At 42.5% G+C, this 18,584-nt stretch overlaps 1 protein-coding gene across 1 annotated transcript in view; it reads right to left on the bottom strand.

The window, feature by feature from the left end:
* Positions 1–3,230: 3,230 nt before the first annotated feature.
* msh3 (mutS homolog 3 (E. coli)) overlaps positions 3,231–18,584 on the bottom strand; it is a 137,977-nt gene continuing 122,623 nt past the window's right edge. The window contains exons 23-24 of the mRNA XM_020475974.2: positions 16,071–16,239; positions 3,231–4,735 (exon numbers count right to left, since the gene is read on the bottom strand). Of these exons, the coding sequence (XP_020331563.1) occupies positions 4,654–4,735; positions 16,071–16,239 (251 nt within the window). The 3' untranslated portion in view covers positions 3,231–4,653. The remainder of the gene's footprint in view (positions 4,736–16,070; positions 16,240–18,584) is intronic.

Genomic DNA, 18,584 nt, shown 5'->3' with positions numbered 1-18,584 from the left:
CAGGCGACGAGTGGCTAATCTGCCTTTGCCATCCGTACTGTTAGCCAACTTTCAATAGCTGGAAAATAATTGGGACGAACTAAGAGCACGTATATTCTACCAACAGGACAAAAAGTATGTTTCACTGAGTCGTGGCTGAACGACGACATTAACAACATATACACTCTAAAGGCAGGATATGAGAACAGACTTTGGTAAGACGGGGTGGTGGCCTATGTATATTTGTAAACAACAGCTGGTAAACGATATCTAAGGAAGCCTCGAGATTTTGCTCGCCTTAGGTAGAGTATCTTTATGAAAAGCTGTAGACCACACTATCTACCTAGACAGTTTATCTGTATTTTTCGTAGCTGTCTACATAACACCACAGACCAATGCTGGCACTGAGACCGCACTCAATGAGCTGTACACCGCCATAAGCAAACAGGAAAATGTTCTTCCAGAGGCACCGCTCCTAGTGGCCGGGGGACGTTAATGCAGGGAAACTTAAATCTGTTTTACTGAACTTCTATCAGCATGTTAAATGTGCAACCAGAGGTGGAAAAAAACTCTAGACCGCCTTTACTCCACACACACAGAGACGTGTACACAGCTGTCCCTCGGCCTCCATTTGGCAAATCTGACCATAATTCTATCCTCCTGATTCCTGCTTACAAGCTAAAATTAAAGCAGGAAGGACCAGTGACTCGGTCAATAAAAAAGTGGTCAGATGAAGTAGATGCTAAACTACAGGACTGTTTTGCTAGCACAGATTTCCGATGGCATTGGAAGTCACAACATCAGTCACTGGCTTCATCAATAAGTGCATCGATGACATCATCCCCACAGTGACTGTACGTACATACCCCAACCAGAAACCATGGATTACAGGCAACATTCGCACTGAGCTAAAGGGTAGAGCTGCCGCTTTCAAGGAGCGGGACTCTAACCCGGAAGATTATAAGAAATCCCGCTATGCCATCCGACGAACCATCAAACAGGCAAAGCATCAATACAGGACTAAGATTGAATCGTATTACACCGGCTCCGACGCTCGTCAGATGTGGCAGGGCTTGCAAACTATTACAGACTACAAAGGGAAGCACAGCCGAGAGCTGCTCAGTGACACAAGCCTAAAAGATGAGCTAAATTACTTCTATGCTCGCTTCGAGGCAAGTAACACTGAAATATGCATGAGAGCATCAGCTGTTCCGGACGACTGTGTGATCACGCTCTCCGCAGTCGATTTGAGTAAGACCTTTAAACAGGTCAACATTCACAAGGATGCGGGGCCAGACAGATTACCAGGACGTGTACTCCGATCATGCGCTGACCAACTGGCAAGTGTCTTCACTGACATTTTCAACCTCTCCCGGTCCGAGTCTGTAATATACACATGTTTCAAGCAGACCACCATAGTCCCTGTGCCCAAGAACACTAAGGTAACCTGCCTAAATGACTACCAACCCATAGCACTCACGTCTGTAGCCATGAGGTGCTTTGAAAGGCTGGTCATGGCTCACATCAACACCATTATCCCAGAAACCCACTCCAATGTGCATACCGCCCCAACAGATCCACAGATTATGCAATCTCTATTGCACTCCACATTGCCCTTTCACAACTGGACAAAAGGAACACCTACATGAGAATGCTATTCACTGACTACAGCTCAGCATTCAACACCATAGTGCCCTCAAAGCTCATCATTAGGACCCTGGGACTAAACACCTCCCTCTGCAACTGGATCCTGGACTTCCTGACGGGACGCCCCCAGATGGTAACAACACATCCCCCACATGGGGGCCCCTCAGGGGTGCGTTCACAGTCCCCTCCTGTACTCCCTGTTCACTCATGACTGCAAGGCCAGGCACGACTCCAACACCATCATTAAGTTTGCAGATGACACAACAGTGGTAGGCCTGATCTCCGACAACAATGAGACGATAGGGAGGTCAGAGACCTGACCGTTTGGTGCAAGGACACCAACCCCTCCCTCAATGTGATCAAGACAAAGGAGTTGATTGTGGACTACAGGAAAAGGAGAACCGAGCACGCCCCCATTCTCATCTACGGGGCTGTAGTAGAGCAGGTTGAGAGCTTCAAATTTACCAACAAACTAACATGGTCCAAGCATACCAAGACAGTCGTTTAGAGGGCACAACAAAACCTATTCCCCCTCAGGAGACTGAAAATATTTGGCATGGGTCCTCAGAGCCCATGCCAAAGGTTTTACAGCTGCACCATCGAGAGCATCCTGACGGGTTGCATCACTGCCTGGTATGGCAACTGCTTGGCTTCAGACAGCAAGGTCCGTACGGCCCAGTACATCACCGGGGCCAAGCTTCCTGCCATCCAGGACCTCTATACCAGGCGGTGTCAGAGGAAGGCCCTAAAAATTGTCAAAGACTCCAGCCACTCTGCTACCGCACGGGAAGCAATACCTGAGTGCCAAGTCTAGGTCCAAGAGGCTTCTAAACAGCTTCTACCCCCAAGTAATAAGACTACTGAACATCTAATTAAATGGTTACCCAGACTATTTGGATTGCCCCCCCCTGCCCTCCTCTATGCTGCTGCTACTCTCAGTTAATATCTATACATGGTTACTTTAATAACTATATCTACATGTACATATTACCTTGACACCAGTGACCCACACATTGACTCTGTAGCGGTACCCCCTGTATATAGCCGCCTTTTGTTATTTTACTGCTGCACTTGAATTATTTGTTACTTTTATTTCTTAATTTTTTTAAAGGTATTTTCTTAAAACTACATTGTTGGTTAAGGGCTTGTAAGTAAGTATTTCACTGTAAGGTTGTATTCGGTGCATGTGACAAATAAAATTTGATTTGATAGGCCTTTCTGGTTTATATGGTTATGATGGTCATAACGCTTTTTGACAGTTTCATAAAGTTTATTTTCTTAGTCTAAGTAAAGTAACACGATGGTCATAATGCTTCTTGTTATTTAAAATATTATGAAAAAACATGACTTGAAATAAAATGTGGGTTTTGAAACTAATTTAGGTGTCATAACCAGCCATAAAATAACACAATGTCACAACAGGCGTAAATATGGGTCATAACAGTGTTATGACCATATTATGTCTGCTGTTATGACACTAGGTGTCAAGTAAAGCGTTACCCAAATGGTATCACTGAAACTAAATCAGACATTAAAAATGGAAGATAAGTATTTCATTAGAGAGTGAGTTTCACACTAGAGAAATGAACACAAAGATTCAACAGTCTGAATAAAGTTGTTTTTTTATTGAATTGTACAAGCCTGAATTCCTTCTACCCACACAGCCTGAATTAGGCTAGGTAACAGTCATTTTAGATAACATTCCACTCCTGTCACTTGCCAAATGACAGGAGTGGCAAGGAGTGGAATGATAGCTAAACAGACTGGTAGCCAGACTAAATCTGAATTAGGGATTAACATGGGTAACCAGGAGCCTGGGACTGTCCCGGGGACGCTATTCACATTTCAACCAAAAAATGTAAATGACAAGACCTGGGAAATTACAAAAATATTACCCAATGTTGGCACTAATGCATTTCCACAAAATACACAACATACGCAGCATCAGATTAGCATAAAATAAAATAGCACATTATCCAAACAGGTTGCCTTTAGCCTAGCGCATTTACTTCACACAAAGTCGCCATGAATTCAAAGCACACTGCTGAACTGCACACGGGACTTGAATGCAGTTAATAAACCCTACAGGAAACCCCTACAGTAACCTAGAAAATAACATGTGCCTCTTTGGGCTGTCATTGTGTCTCTTCAGACAGTCTCAAATTTGCTAGGCCTATGCAAAATTCACTACATAGGCCTCTCTATCACAGACATGAAGTCTGAACAATTCAGAGAGGCATGAGGGAAAACTATCTTCTCCTGTCCTAGAGCCTAGGCTATTTTCCTATCCAGTCCCAATCACACTGAAACCAAAATCCAAAATCCTGTCTCAAATGCAAATTCCTGACTTCATTCTGTAAACCATAGGTTGCATTATCAAAACACGTCTCTCGCCTATGCTTGTCAAAATAACGCTATCCCCTGCTTCTCTGCGCGGTCTCATACTGGATTCACAGCAAGCGTGCAGCCATGCCATTAACGCTATGAGTTTCCCTAACCATAGATAAACTTGCTGTTTCAGCTGGTATTGACCAACAATGGTAACTGGGTAGCTTTAGGTATTTACTTACTTTAATACAATTAAACTACCTGGTACCAAAGAAAAACTACAGACACTCTGGTTCAAATCCAGGCTGTGTCATAACCGGCCGTGATTGGGAGTCCCATAGGGCGGCGCACAATTGGCTCAGCGTCACCCGGGTTTGGCCTGTGTAGGCCGTCATTGCAAATAAGAATGTGTTCTTAACTGACTTGCCTAGTTTAATAAAGGTTCAATTAAAAAAATTACTGGGTTTAGAGATAGGTCTCGCATCACTGGCCCCGCTAATCCGCCGCGCACTTGCATGTGCTTTGGCATTTAATGGTGTGTGTGTCCATTTTCTATAGATACAGAGATTAATGCTGTTCCTCCTGTTCCCTCAGGGCTTTAGTCCTTCCTGAGTCAGGGCTAGAGAGACTTTATGGAGAACACAAGAGGACAAACCAGGCTTAGAGTCACAATGGCCAGGGATTTCTGAGTGTGTGTGATCAGGAGTTTAGCTGCACCCAGTCCAAAAGAGCCTTTCTGTCGTCGATGCTCCACAGTTCAGCAAATAACCTCTTGCTCTTTCTAGAGAGACAGAGAGAGATCAGAGAGAGAGAGAGAGAACGAGAGAGATCAGAGAGGCAAAGAGAGAGAGAGAGATCAGAGAGGGAAAGAGAGAGAGAGAGATCAGAGAGGGAAAGAGAGAGAGAGAGAGATCAGAGGGAAAGAGAGAGAGAGAGAGATCAGAGAGGGAAAGAGAGAGATCAGAGAGGGAAAGAGAGAGAGAGAACGAGAGAGATCACAGGGAAAGAAAGAGAGAGAGAGAGAGAACGAGAGAGTGAAAGAAGTGGGTTAGAGGTAGGGGGAACACAATAGAAAAGTGGTTTTAATTCGATCCAATATAATTGGAGGCCAACAGAGAATTATATGGAATTATTCTAGTACAAATGTTTCAGTCTTGAAGTAAATCCATTCAGTGTGTTCTGAAATTTTGCCCAATATCAAGCCCCCCCGCCATTCATGTAGATCTGAAAGGACTGATAAGTGTCCGCAATATGGTAGAATCAGAGTGCAGCCGGACCAGATAGTCACATATAAAATGCTACGTTCTGAAAAGTATGTTTTACACTCATGGATATATATTCCTTTGCTACTACTGGTATGCAATTGACATTTGGCGAAAGTTGCAGGTGGAAATGTTACTAGATCCTTTAAAGGAATGGGCTGATGTCAGGATGGTGGAACATGCAAAAACCAATCTGAATCTTTGAGAAATAAGACACCGGTCCCCAGGGGTGAACTGAGCCTTGATGGTAGAGGAATGAGTGGCAAGCCAGTACTCTACTGCACCCCACGGGCTCTGACTGTCTGGCACGAGACACACATTTCATATGGAAGGGATTACATGGTGTGTGTGTGTATGTGCCTATGCTAACAGGTAATTCCTATGGGAGACTGACTAAACTAGCTCTGTACGCCCTGGCCTGCGGGTTGCCTGACACACGCACACCCTGCAAAATAACTTGATCTAATTAGGGGAATGATAATTTCATATTCCGCAATAGTTAAATCTGAGTTAGAAATTAAAATTAAAGAAAAATAAATCACTATTTTAGAAAAAGCACAAAATCTTTATTTGGTAAAGAAAAAAATACAATTTTGAAGTGAGCCAACAAATACAGGTTCATCTCAAATAAAGCCTAGTACTTAATGGCAAATAAACCTGGTAAACATCTTGCAGCCCTCACCAAATCAGTTTAATTTAAAAAAGATAAAGATACAAATGCGTTAATTACAAAATGTATTTCAGAAGAACAGAATATGAGTTGGACTACTGTATGTTATCTGGCAATGGGCAATGCCATAGTCTGTAGGTGTGTTCATATAGCTGACAAGATATGCGTAGAAGTCCCATTCCATTATTTTATATTATATGATTTTCTAGTTAGTTTAACACTTTTTTGGTTACTACATAATTGCATGTGTTATTTCAGAGTTTTGATGTCTACAATGTAGAAAAGCCCTTGAAGGTACATAAGGTATGTTTTTTAAATTTGTAATACTTTTTTTATTTTTTTCTAAAAACCTGTTTTCGCTTTGTCATTATGGAGTATTGTGTGTAGATTGCTGAGTATTATTTTTTTTAAATCAAGAGACAACATTCACAAATTCTACAGCACAACGGCATGTCTTAAGTGTAAAACTAACAATGACTCAATAAGAAGGTAGCATGGCGGTTCAGAATGCCTCGTGAAAAAGCATATAAATTAATGTCCCTAAAACTGACTAAATAATAGTACTTCTATGCTGATCTGCTCACTCGTGTGCAACAACATCCACACTGGATAACTCAAAACAGCTTGTAAGGCTAGAGAATTGTATAGACAAAGACAACCAACACAGTCAACACCAAAACATAGCAGAGAGTAAACACAGAAACAATAGAAAACCAAACTCTAAAGGAAAAGGAAGAGACTCTTTGACTGACACGGATGACCTTTTTCACCACCTTGTACGCTAAGCGTGGAAACCAAACTGCTAAAATCTATAAATGATAAATTAGGCGTGCTTGGTCATGTCCGTAAAAAGATGGAAGGCGAGCCTTTCAAATGAGAAAAATAAACGAAAAAGCTGAAACTAAACTGTCAATGTTATTGAACTTAAAATAGAGAACAAGATAAGAGAATGCCTTATTTGATATACAGACAATATCAAAGCGCGAAAATTTGGTGCTCTGGAGTTAATTATTTTATATATATTTTTCACAGAAATAATAAAATACAACAATTAATACTTTAACTATAAATACACTATACTATTCAAGTTAGGGAATGTTGTAAAATAATTGGTATTATATTTTTTATGTATAGTATTTATAAATAGATAAAAGATAGGATAATTCATGAAATAATAAATCCCCAATTACAAGGAACTGGTACACAAAGTACCCCAAGCCAAAAAGTAGGCAGTAATCAACAAGGTAGAAATAAAAACACTATAAACAAGAGGACATAAAAAAGGCACAGTATGCAGCACAGGATGTTGGTGGTACCTTCATTGGGGAGTATGGGCTCGTGGTGAAGGCGGGAGCGGAATTTGTGGAATGGTATCAAATACACCAAACACATGGTTTCCTACTGCAAGTAGGCTATGCAGCCATGACAGAAAGTTGAACGCAGTCAGAGACTCACTGATGCAGCACCACCCCATCAAGAGTCTGAGCCTGCCTGGTAGCGTAGGCCCAAAAGTCTAAGCCCCCGAACGGGTGAGCATAATATACTAGGATTTTCTCAAAGCTGCTAATGAGAGTGGAGTACCCGCAGGTACTGGCATTGCTGGCTACACTGGCTGCAGTAACCCATGGGGAGGGAGTCACACTCGGACAATCAGAGAGAGGGCATTTTATTGTGGCCATGGTGGCACAGAATAATCAAAATGGTCTAACTGCACAGAGGTTCTTGAGAAGATTGGTCATAACGGTGGACCAGCGTGTGTGGGTGTTGGGGGGGGGGAGAGCTCTATAAGCTAGGACTAGATTGGTTAATTAAATCTTCCCATTCCTGCTCAATTTGTAAATAGCCAAACTGTTTTACACATTCACACATCAAGTCTTCCCTTGAGTTGGGGCCCGGGATGGAACAACTGTTGAAAATGTTAGCTTGTGTTTGTGTGTGCAAAAGGTCGATCTATGGATGGAAGGGGAGAGGGGCAGAGGTGTTTGTTTGGATGGGGTGGGTTGAGTGTGTCTATGCATCCCACATCTGTTGACAAAATGTAGAATTCATACTGCCAGCCCTTGTTACAGGTGACAATCCTTCGTAGAAGTGCTGATATTATTATGCAAATGATATTAAGATATGCAATGTTTTTTTATATATACATTTTTAAATAACTAGATGCAGTAAAACAGAGGTGAATGCGTTCAAAATGCTGTTGTCCGAAGAATTCCTCGTCCAATTTGAGGTGAATAATCCAAGTTCTGATGTTCAGAAGCTCTTTTCGGTCATACGAGACGGTAGCAGCAACATTATGTACATAACATTAGCCCTACCCTCCGGCACCCTCACTGTCCCACCCACATTATGCTTAACAGTGAAAATATCATGCTACAGCTATATGAACACTCAGTTACCATGGTATTTCTTAATGGTAAGTTTACAAACATATTATGGTATGTATAATCTAAACTTGTATCTCATTATGGCAAGTGGTGAAATAAGTATAGCTGGTTATAATTGTAATGGTTTAGCAGATAATAATAAAAGACGATCAGTCTTTACCTGGCTTCCTTCCCCTAAGAAGGAATATAATATATATTGTTTACAGGAAACTCATTCTACACCTTTAGAAGAAGTTGTATGGAAAAATGACTGGGGGCGAAATATATTTCTCCCATGGGCAAAGAAACTCAAAAGGGGTGATGATATTAATGAACAATAATTTTGATCCGAATATGCAAACTGTTCAAACAGATCAGCAAGGAAGGTGGATCCTTTTAAATATGCTACTGGACCCATACACAGATCTGGCTCATTGATCTACATGGTTCAAATAACGATGATCCACGCTTCTTCAATAATATATACACTACCGTTCAAAAGTTTGGGGTCACTTAGAAATGTCCTTGAAAGAATAGTCATTTACAACATTAACAATGTCTACACTGTATTTCAATTTGATGTTATTTTAATGGATAAAAAATGAGCTTTCTTTAAAAAACAAGGACATTTCTAAGTGACCCCAAACTTTTGAACGGTAGCGCTTAAGGAAATTACGAATATTATGGATATATTGGAACTAGCGGGTATATGGAGGCTTAAATATCCTGACCTAGTGAGATATACATGGAGGAGGCTCAATCAAGCAAGTCGTCTTGACTAATTCCTTATGTAATTTTCGTTGCCAGCAAATGTTTAAAGAGTGTTGATTGGTGACAGAATGGGGTCGGACCATCAAATAGATAGATGGTAATAAAAACTGTGCCATAGAGGCACAGAATAAGTTAGAGGAAAAACAAAAAGAAATGGAGGAACTTATTGAAGAAAGATCAAGTGTAATATATTATAAAAATAAGCCGAAAAACTGAAAAATACACTATTTAAAAAAGAAATCTTCAACATAGAAATGCGACCAAAAATAATTTACTGAAACTTGCTATAAATGACAGAGTCATCCATGATTCATGTTTTAATTTCAGTCTCCTCCATCTCCATGAACTAAAGTTAATTGTAAAGGCTTTTTTTTCTCTTAATAGTGTAAAATTAACAGCTATACAGAAAGACTCATGTGAAGGCCTAATTACAGAGGAATAACTTGTAGATGCAATTAAAGCCTTCGAGGTCATGAAAACTTCAGGGCTGGGTGGCACACCAGTTGAGTTATATCAAATATTTTTTCAATGTACTCAAAGTTCTGTTTTAACCAATCCTATAAAAGCAGTAGACTATCTGATACTCAGCAAGAAGGTCTGAATTCACTATTACTGAAATAGGACCCAGGTGGTAAATACAGTATAAAGATCCAGTCCACCTAAAAAACTGGAGACCCCTTACACAGTGTTGTGATGCCAAAATCCTAGCAAAATGCATAGAGCATATAATTAAATGCCTGGACCATTAGAATTTTGAAGAATCTCTTATACAATGGGTTAAAGTTATATATAGTAACGCCAGGTGTAAAATAGTAAATCATGTCTACTTATCAGAAAGTATTCAATTGTAAAGAAGAGTAAAACAAGGATGTCCATGATAGACATTTCTATTTATTACGGCCATCGAAAAGTTAGCTATTAAAATCAGATCCAACAAAAATATCAAAGGGCTAGAAATCCAGGGCTTAAAAACAAAGGTGTCAATGTATGCTGATGATTCATGTTTTCTTTTAAATCCGCTATTTGGATCCCTGCACAGCCTCACAGAGGATCTATATAACATTTCTAACCTCTCTGGATTATAACCGAATTATGATAAATGCACCATATTTTATATTGGATTGCTAAAAATAAAAGTTTGCCATTATCGTGTTGTTTACCAATAAAATGGTCAGACGGTGAAGTGGACATACATTATTCATATCCCGAAAGAAAGAAATGATCTCGCTACAATACATTTTAATAGAAAGTTAGCCAAATTAGATAAAATCTTGTTACTATGGAAAGGACAACCTGTCTATTTGTGGAAAAATCCCCCTGATTAATTATTTAGTCATATCCCAGTTGACCTATTTGCTTATGGCCCCGCCTACACCTAATGACTTGTTTTTTAAATTATAAAAGTTAAACGGGCGTATTTATATAATGAATATGAGTTCGAGGGGAAGAAATGATCAATTACTAATCAAATCAAATCAAATCTTATTTGTCACATACACATGGTTAGCAGATGTTAATGCGAGTGTAGCGAAATGCTTGTGCTTCTAGTTCCGACAATGCAGTAATAACCAACAAGTATTCTAACTATAACAATTTCAAAACTACTGTCTTATACACAGTGTAAGGGGATAAAGAATATGTACATAAAGATATATGAATGAGTGATGGTACAGAGCAGCATAGGCAAGATACAGTAGATGGTATCGAGTACAGTATATACATAGATGAGTATGTAAACAAAGTGGCATAGTTAAAGTGGCTAGTGATACATGTATTACATAAGGATGCAGTAGATGATATAGAGTACAGTATATACGTATGCATATGAGATGAATAATGTAGGGTATGTAACATTATATTAGGTAGCATTGTTTAAAGTGGCTAGTGATATATTTTACATCATTTCCCATCAATTCCCATTATTAAAGTGGCTGGAGTTGAGTCAGTGTTAGTGTCAGTGTGTTGGCAGCAGCCACTCAATGTTAGTGGTGGCTGTTTAACAGTCTGATGGCCTTGAGATAGAAGCTGTTTTTCAGTCTCTCGGTCCCAGCTTTGATGCACCTGTACTGACCTCGCCTTCTGGATGATAGCGGGGTGAACAGGCAGTGGCTCGGGTGGTTGTTGTCCTTGATGATCTTTATGGCCTTCCTGTAACATCGGGTGGTGTAGGTGTCCTGGAGGGCAGGTAGTTTTCCCCCGGTGATGCGTTGTGCAGACCTCACTACCCTCTGGAGAGCCTTACGGTTGTGGGCGGAGCAGTTGCCGTACCAGGCGGTGATGCAGCCCGCCAGGATGCTCTCGATTGTGCATCTGTAGAAGTTTGTGAGTGCTTTTGGTGACAAGCCGAATTTCTTCAGCCTCCTGAGGTTGAAGAGGCGCTGCTGCGCCTTCTTCACGATGCTGTCTGTGTGAGTGGACCAATTCAGTTTGTCTGTGATGTGTATGCCGAGGAACTTAAAACTTGCTACCCTCTCCACTACTGTTCCATTGATGTGGATAGGGGGGTGTTCCCTCTGCTGTTTCCTGAAGTCCACAATCATCTCCTTAGTTTTGTTGACGTTGAGTGTGAGGTTATTTTCCTGACACCACACTCCGAGGGCCCTCACCTCCTTCCTGTAGGCCGTCTCGTCGTTGTTGGTAATCAAGCCTACCACTGTTGTGTCGTCCGCAAACTTGATGATTGAGTTGGAGGCGTGCGTGGCCACGCAGTCGTGGGTGAACAGGGAGTACAGGAGAGGGCTCAGAACGCACCCTTGTGGGGCCCCAGTGTTGAGGATCAGCGGGGTGGAGATGTTGTTGCCTACCCTCACCACCTGGGGGCGGCCCGTCAGGAAGTCCAGTACCCAGTTGCACAGGGCGGGGTCGAGACCCAGGGTCTCGAGCTTGATGACGAGCTTGGAGGGTACTATGGTGTTGAATGCCGAGCTGTAGTCGATGAACAGCATTCTCACATAGGTATTCCTCTTGTCCAGATGGGTTAGGGCAGTGTGCAGTGGGGTTGAGATTGCATCGTCTGTGGACCTATTTGGGCGGTAAGCAAATTGGAGTGGGTCTAGGGTGTCAGGTAGGGTGGAGGTGATATGGTCCTTGACTAGTCTCTCAAAGCACTTCATGATGACGGAAGTGAGTGCTACGGGGCGGTAGTCGTTTAGCTCAGTTACCTTAGCTTTCTTGGGAACAGGAACAATGGTGGCCCTCTTGAAGCATGTGGGAACAGCAGACTGGTATAGGGATCGATTGAATATGTCCGTAAGCACACCGGCCAGCTGGTCTGCGCATGCTCTAAGGGCGCGGCTGGGGATGCCCTCTGGGCCTGCAGCCTTGCGAGGGTTAACACGTTTAAATGTCTTACTCACCTCGGCTGCAGTGAAGGAGAGTCCGCATGTTTTCGTTGCAGGCCGTGTCAGTGGCACTGTATTGTCCTCAAAGCGGGCAAAAAAGTTATTTAGTCTGCCTGGGAGCAAGACATCCTGGTCCGTGACTGGGCTGGTTTCCTTCTTGTAGTCCGTGATTGACTGTAGACCCTGCCACATACCTCTTGTGTCTGAGCCGTTGAATTGAGATTCTACTTTGTCTCTGTACTGGCGCTTAGCTTGTTTGATAGCCTTGCGGAGGGAATAGCTGCACTGTTTGTATTCGGTCATGTTACCAGTCACCTTGCCCTGATTAAAAGCAGTGGTTCGCGCTTCCAGTTTCACGCGAATGCTGCCATCAATCCACGGTTTCTGGTTAGGGAATGTTTTAATCGTTGCTATGGGAACGACATCTTCAACGCACGTTCTAATGAACTCGCACACCGAATCAGCGTATTCGTCAATGTTGTTATCTGACGCAATACGAAACATCTCCCAGTCCACGTGATGGAAGCAGTCTTGGAGTGTGGAATCAGCTTGGTCAGACCAGCGTTGAACAGACCTCAGCGTGGGAGCTTCTTTTTTTCAGTTTCTGTCTGTAGGCAGGGATCAACAAAATGGAGTCGTGGTCAGCTTTTCCGAAAGGAGGGCGGGGCAGGGCCTTATATGCGTCGCGGAAGTTAGAGTAACAATGATCCAAGGTTTTTCCACCCCTGGTTGCGCAATCGATATGCTGATAAAATTTAGGGAGTCTTGTTTTCAGATTAGCCTTATTAAAATCCCCAGCTACAATGAATGCAGCGCAGCCTCCGGATAAATGGATTCCAGTTTGCAAAGAGTCAAATAAAGTTCGTTCAGAGCCATAGATGTGTCTGCTTGGGGGGGGGATATATACGGCTGTGATTATAATCGAAGAGAATTCTCTTGGTAGATAATGTGGTCGACATTTGATTGTGAGGAATTCTAAATCAGGTGAACAGAAGGATTTGAGTTCCTGTATGTTTCTTTCATCACACCATGTCTCGTTAGCCATAAGGCATACGCCCCCACCCCTCTTCTTACCAGAAAGATGTTTGTTTCTGTCAGCGCGATGCGTGGAGAAACCCGCTGGCTGCACCGCCTCCGATAGCGTCTCTCCAGTGAGCCATGTTTCCGTGAAGCAAAGAATGTTACAGTCTCTGATGTCCCTCTGGAATGCTACCCTTGCTCGGATTTCATCAACCTTGTTGTCAAGAGACTGGACATTGGCGAAAAGAATGCTAGGGAGTGGTGCACGATGTGCCCGTCTCCGAAGTCTGACCAGGAGACCGCCTCGTTTCCCTCTTTTACGGAGTCGTTTTTTTTCGGGGTGACAGAAACAAACATCTTTCTGGTAAGAAGAGGGGCGGGGGCGTATGCCTTATGGCTAACGAGACATGGTGTGATGATAGGATCCACTCCGTTGTCCTGGTTGAAAGGCAGAACACAGGATCCGCTTCGTGAAAATCATATTCTTGGTCGTACTGATGGTGAGTTGACGCTGATCTCATATTCAGTAGTTCTTCTCGACTGTATGTAATGAAACCTAAGATGACCTGGGTAAGATGACCTAAAGTAAGAAATGACCTAAAGTAAGAAATAAAACGTAAAAAAACAAAAAACTGCATAGTTTCCTAGGAACGCGAAGCGAGGTGGCCATCTCTGTCGGCATATTGGAACACTTAATAAAGGCTTAAATCATACAAAAACTATACTTAAATCCGAACTGGTTCTCTAGCAGATTGGTAACAATAGTTCACCTCGTGTTCAAGAATGGACTTCTTCCCATCATTCAGATTATAACCTTTCACTTTCGATTATTTAAAAATTAAATAATCTCCAAAATATAGCTATTTTTAAAAGAAGCCATAGAAAAGGGCGGCAGGTAGCCTAGTGGTTAGAGCGTTGGACTAGTAACCGAAAGGTTGCAAGATTGAATCCCCAAGCTGACAAGGTAAAAATCTGTCGTTCTGCCCCTGAACAAGGCAGTTAACCCACTGTTCCTAGGACGTCATTGAAAATAAGAATTTGTTCTTAACTGACTTGCCTAGTTAAATAAATAAAAAATAAAAAAATGAGCTGGGTGCAATTTCACTTTAATAATCTTTGTAAATTATATCATAAATAAGACTGGTCGAGTTACGTCACACATGCAGTTAACAAATATATATGGAAATGCCTGCTCTATCCAAAATTACAACTGATTACAACTGATTGCAGCATTACTACAAAAATGGACGAGGCAAATGGAAAGGGGAGAAGGTAAGGAACATGTCTGTCGGCCCTGCATTAAAGACAAAAATTGGCTATGAATAAATGATTTTAATAAATTATGAATAAAACAGTATACCAGTTTGATTTAAGGAACAAAAAAATGGACAGCTGCGCCACACAGGTTGCAAAATAGTTGGGAGATTTTCGATACACCGATTCCATGGCACATGGTTTATGACCTGATACACAAAACGACGCCGGATATCAAAACTTTGAGTTTTTCCATTTAAATTATTATACAAATTCTTGCAACGTCATATTGTCATATTCAGTATATGGGGAATACAACCATCCTAACTGCAGACTGCAGATTTAGCTGCGAAAAGACAATCATTAGATCACTGGTTTTGGTACTGCCGATATGTACACTACATGACCAAAAGTAAGACACCTACTTGTTGAACAACACCTTGAGGATTGATTCTAAACAACGTTTGCCATGTTTCTGTCTATATTATATATATTATATTATGGAGCTAATTTGTAGTGACCGCATTTTCCGGTCGATTTCTCAGCCAAACATGAAGAACAAACGGGAGCTATTTCGCCTACAAAAATAATATTTTTGGAAAAAAGGAACATTTGCTATCTAACTGGGAGTCTCCTGAGTGAAAACATCCGAAGTTCTTCAAAGGTAAATGGTTTAATTTGATTGCTTTTCAAATTTTCGTGAAAATGTTGCCTACCGCTAGCAGAGCATAGCATTATGCCATGATAAACTTATACAAATGCTTGTCTAGCGTTGGCTGAAAAGCATATTTTGAAAATCTGAGATGACAGTGTGATTAACAAAAGGATAAACTGTGTCTCAACATATTTCATTTGTGATTTTCATGAATAGGAAGATTTATGTCCTCTGCGTTATGCTAATTAGTTTGAGGCGATGATTACGCTCCCGGATCCGGGTTTGAGAGTCACAAGAAGTTTAAGAAGGTAGAGCAACACTTTATTATGGACAGACTTCTCCCCATCTTAGCTACTGTTGTATCAATATGTTTTGACCATGACCGTTTACAATCCAGGGTTACTCCAAGCAGTTTAGTCACCTCAACTTGCTCAATTTTCACATGATTTATTACAAGATTTAGTTGAGGTTAAGGGTACAGTGAATGACTTGTCCCAAATACAATGCTTTTAGTTTTTCAAATATTTAGGACCTTATACCTTGCCACCCATTCTGAAACTAACTGCAGCAATTTGTTAAGTGTTTCAGTCATTTCAGTCGCTGTAGTAGCTGATGTGTATAGTGTTGAGTTATCTACATACATAGACAAAGCCAGTGGCATGTCGTTAGTCAAGATTGATTTAAAAAGTTTTGCAGAAGTGTTCTCATACTCAGTCATTGGACTGCTCAGCCGAAAGTGTTTCCCACTGTTTGGGACAGTGGGTGTCTTTGTATGTGTACCTCCGGGCGTCGACGATGTTCTTTAGCTCCTGTGCTTTGCGTGCGGCGATGTGGAGTACAGCTTCTGGAATCTCAGCCAATCGGGCAACATTTAGCCCATAGCTCTGCCCAGCCGCCCCCTCAGTCAGCTGGTACAGGAAGGTGATGAACTCTGGCTGCACCTCAACTTCTACACACACGCACACACAAAGGTATAAACACAACTTCGCTATGGTTAGCCTTACTGGACTTAAGTCAACCGTCCTAACCAAACCTTCATAAACCCACAGCCTTGGTTAAACTCTACACAAGGTTATTTCTATAAATAATGGGGCCAATGTGTGACATTGTTTAATTGTTTTGAAACAAAAATAAAAAGGAGTTGTATGCAGTTCTATGTGTAGTTAGAGGAATAATAGTGAATATATGCAAATTGGCCCATAATTCCACCTATACTATAACATATGGCTAGGACTACACATCCTTCAAGCAGGGTTCATACAGACATTGGCAAGTCAAATTCAAGGACTTTCAGGGACTTTTTCAAGTACTTATTTGAAATGTGTAAGGACCTCAATGTTATACAATTGTACAATTTACATAACTGTACATACGCTGAGTATTCCATGACAGACTGACCAGGTGAAAGCTTTGATCCCTTATTGATGTCACTTGTTAAATCCGCTTCAATCAGTGTACATGAGGGGAGGAGACAGGTTAAAGAATACTTTTTAAGCCTTGAGACAATTGAGAAATGGATTGTGTTTGTGTGCCATTCAGAGGGTGAATGAGCAAGACAAAATGTTCAAGTGCCTTTGAACAAGGTATGGCAGTAAGTGCCAGGTGCACCAATTTGTGTAAACAACTGCAACGCTGGTGTTTTTTTCACGCTCAACAGTTTCCATTGTGTATCAAGAATGGAGCAGTTTCTGTAGTACAGTGGTTATCATGTACGCGAAAGTTCCCCAGTTTCATCCTGGGTGGAAACAGTGCTCATTGACTCATGCAATAATTTCCATAATTGTAAAGGATAATTATTTTTGTCATAAATGCCTTAGTTTGGAAATTCGAAGTCATGCAATGAATATCAGTAAAATTCGGTTTACTCCTTGCTGACAGTTCTTGCAGCAGTTTCTATAATGGAGAAGGGTTGAGTGGGGATGCCCAGCTTGGACGTTAGGGTAACTAAAGTCCATGAGACTCACATCTGCCCCTGAGTCGATGAGTACCTGGAGAGAATTGGACTGGTCGCCCCACAAGCAGGGTGGGGCGAGTAAGGGGAGAAGAACAATTATCTTTCAGACCCACCAGTGTACTCACTCCAACGAATGAGCTAGCTCTCTTGAAGGGATAAGTAGACACAAAATGACCGGCAGTACCGCAACACAGACAACTCTGGGTCTCAAGTCTCCGTATTCGTTCGGCTGGAGGCAGCCTAGCCCTGCCGAGCTGCCTCGGCTCGGGAAAAGGTGAAACTGCAGTCTCTGGAGGCTCTTGGAGGGTCTCGGGTAAGCACGGATGCTTTCGGGGACTTCCGGAGTTTATTAGCTGCAAGGTGGGATCCCTGAGTGAGCGATTGGGACCGCAATCAAACCTCTTCTCCCTCCTACGTTCCCGTAGCCGACCATCGATCTGGATGGTTAAAGCGATGAGTGAGTCGAGATCTGTTGGTAGTTCTCGGGCTGCCAGCTCATCCAGCCTCTCTCCCGGACCCCGAAGCCTCAAACACCTTTCTCACCTCCTCCACAAATACCTCCAGACTGAGGCAGATAGCGTATTGTTGCTCCCACACCGCCATGAACCAGGCAAGTGCCCTCCCGGACATTAGCGTAATAATATTTGAGCAGTCTGAGGGGAACGAAGAAGGCTGCAGCTCGAAAAGGAGGGAGCACTGGGAGAAAGGCCTGGCAGGTTCTGGAATCTCCATCATAGCGCTCCGGGGTAAGCGGGGTTCCCGGGAAACCGGGGTGATGGCGTTGCTACCAGCTGGGTTACAGAAGGGCTGGGAGGTTACCGTTGTGGTTGGCTGCTTATTAGGCAACCCACGGACTTGCTCCCGCACAATGTCCAATGCTAGGTTAAGACGCTCGGCCGTGGCCTGGAACCCCTCTGTCATACCGCGAAGCAACTCCTTATGCCTACCAATGGTGGCTCCTTGGGAGGAGATGGCGTAGCGGAGCTGGTGCAAGTCTGCTGGGTCAGTCATGGGCAGTTCGTACTATCAGGAATCAAGGTAAGACCCAGATGCAGACTGTCGAAGTAACAATATTTATTGTAGCAACAGGGGCAGGCAAGACAGGTCAAGGCAGGCAGGGGGTCAAAGATCCAGGGTAAGGCAAAGGTACAGGACGGCAGGCAGACTCCGGGTCAGGGACAGGCAGAGTTCAGTTATCCAGAGGTGGAGCAAAGGTACAGGATGGCAGGCAGGCTCAGGGTCAGACAGAGAGGTCAGACGGGCGGGTACAGGGTCAGAACATGCAAAGTCAAGAACCAGGAGGATGAGGAAAGAGAGGCTAGGAAATGATAGGAGCTGAC

This window comes from Oncorhynchus kisutch, linkage group LG3, assembly GCF_002021735.2.
Source record: "Oncorhynchus kisutch isolate 150728-3 linkage group LG3, Okis_V2, whole genome shotgun sequence".
Lineage (NCBI taxonomy): Eukaryota > Metazoa > Chordata > Actinopteri > Salmoniformes > Salmonidae > Oncorhynchus > Oncorhynchus kisutch.
The sequence above is the reverse complement of the archived record's forward strand: the minus strand, read 5'-3'. Positions and strand labels throughout refer to the sequence as shown.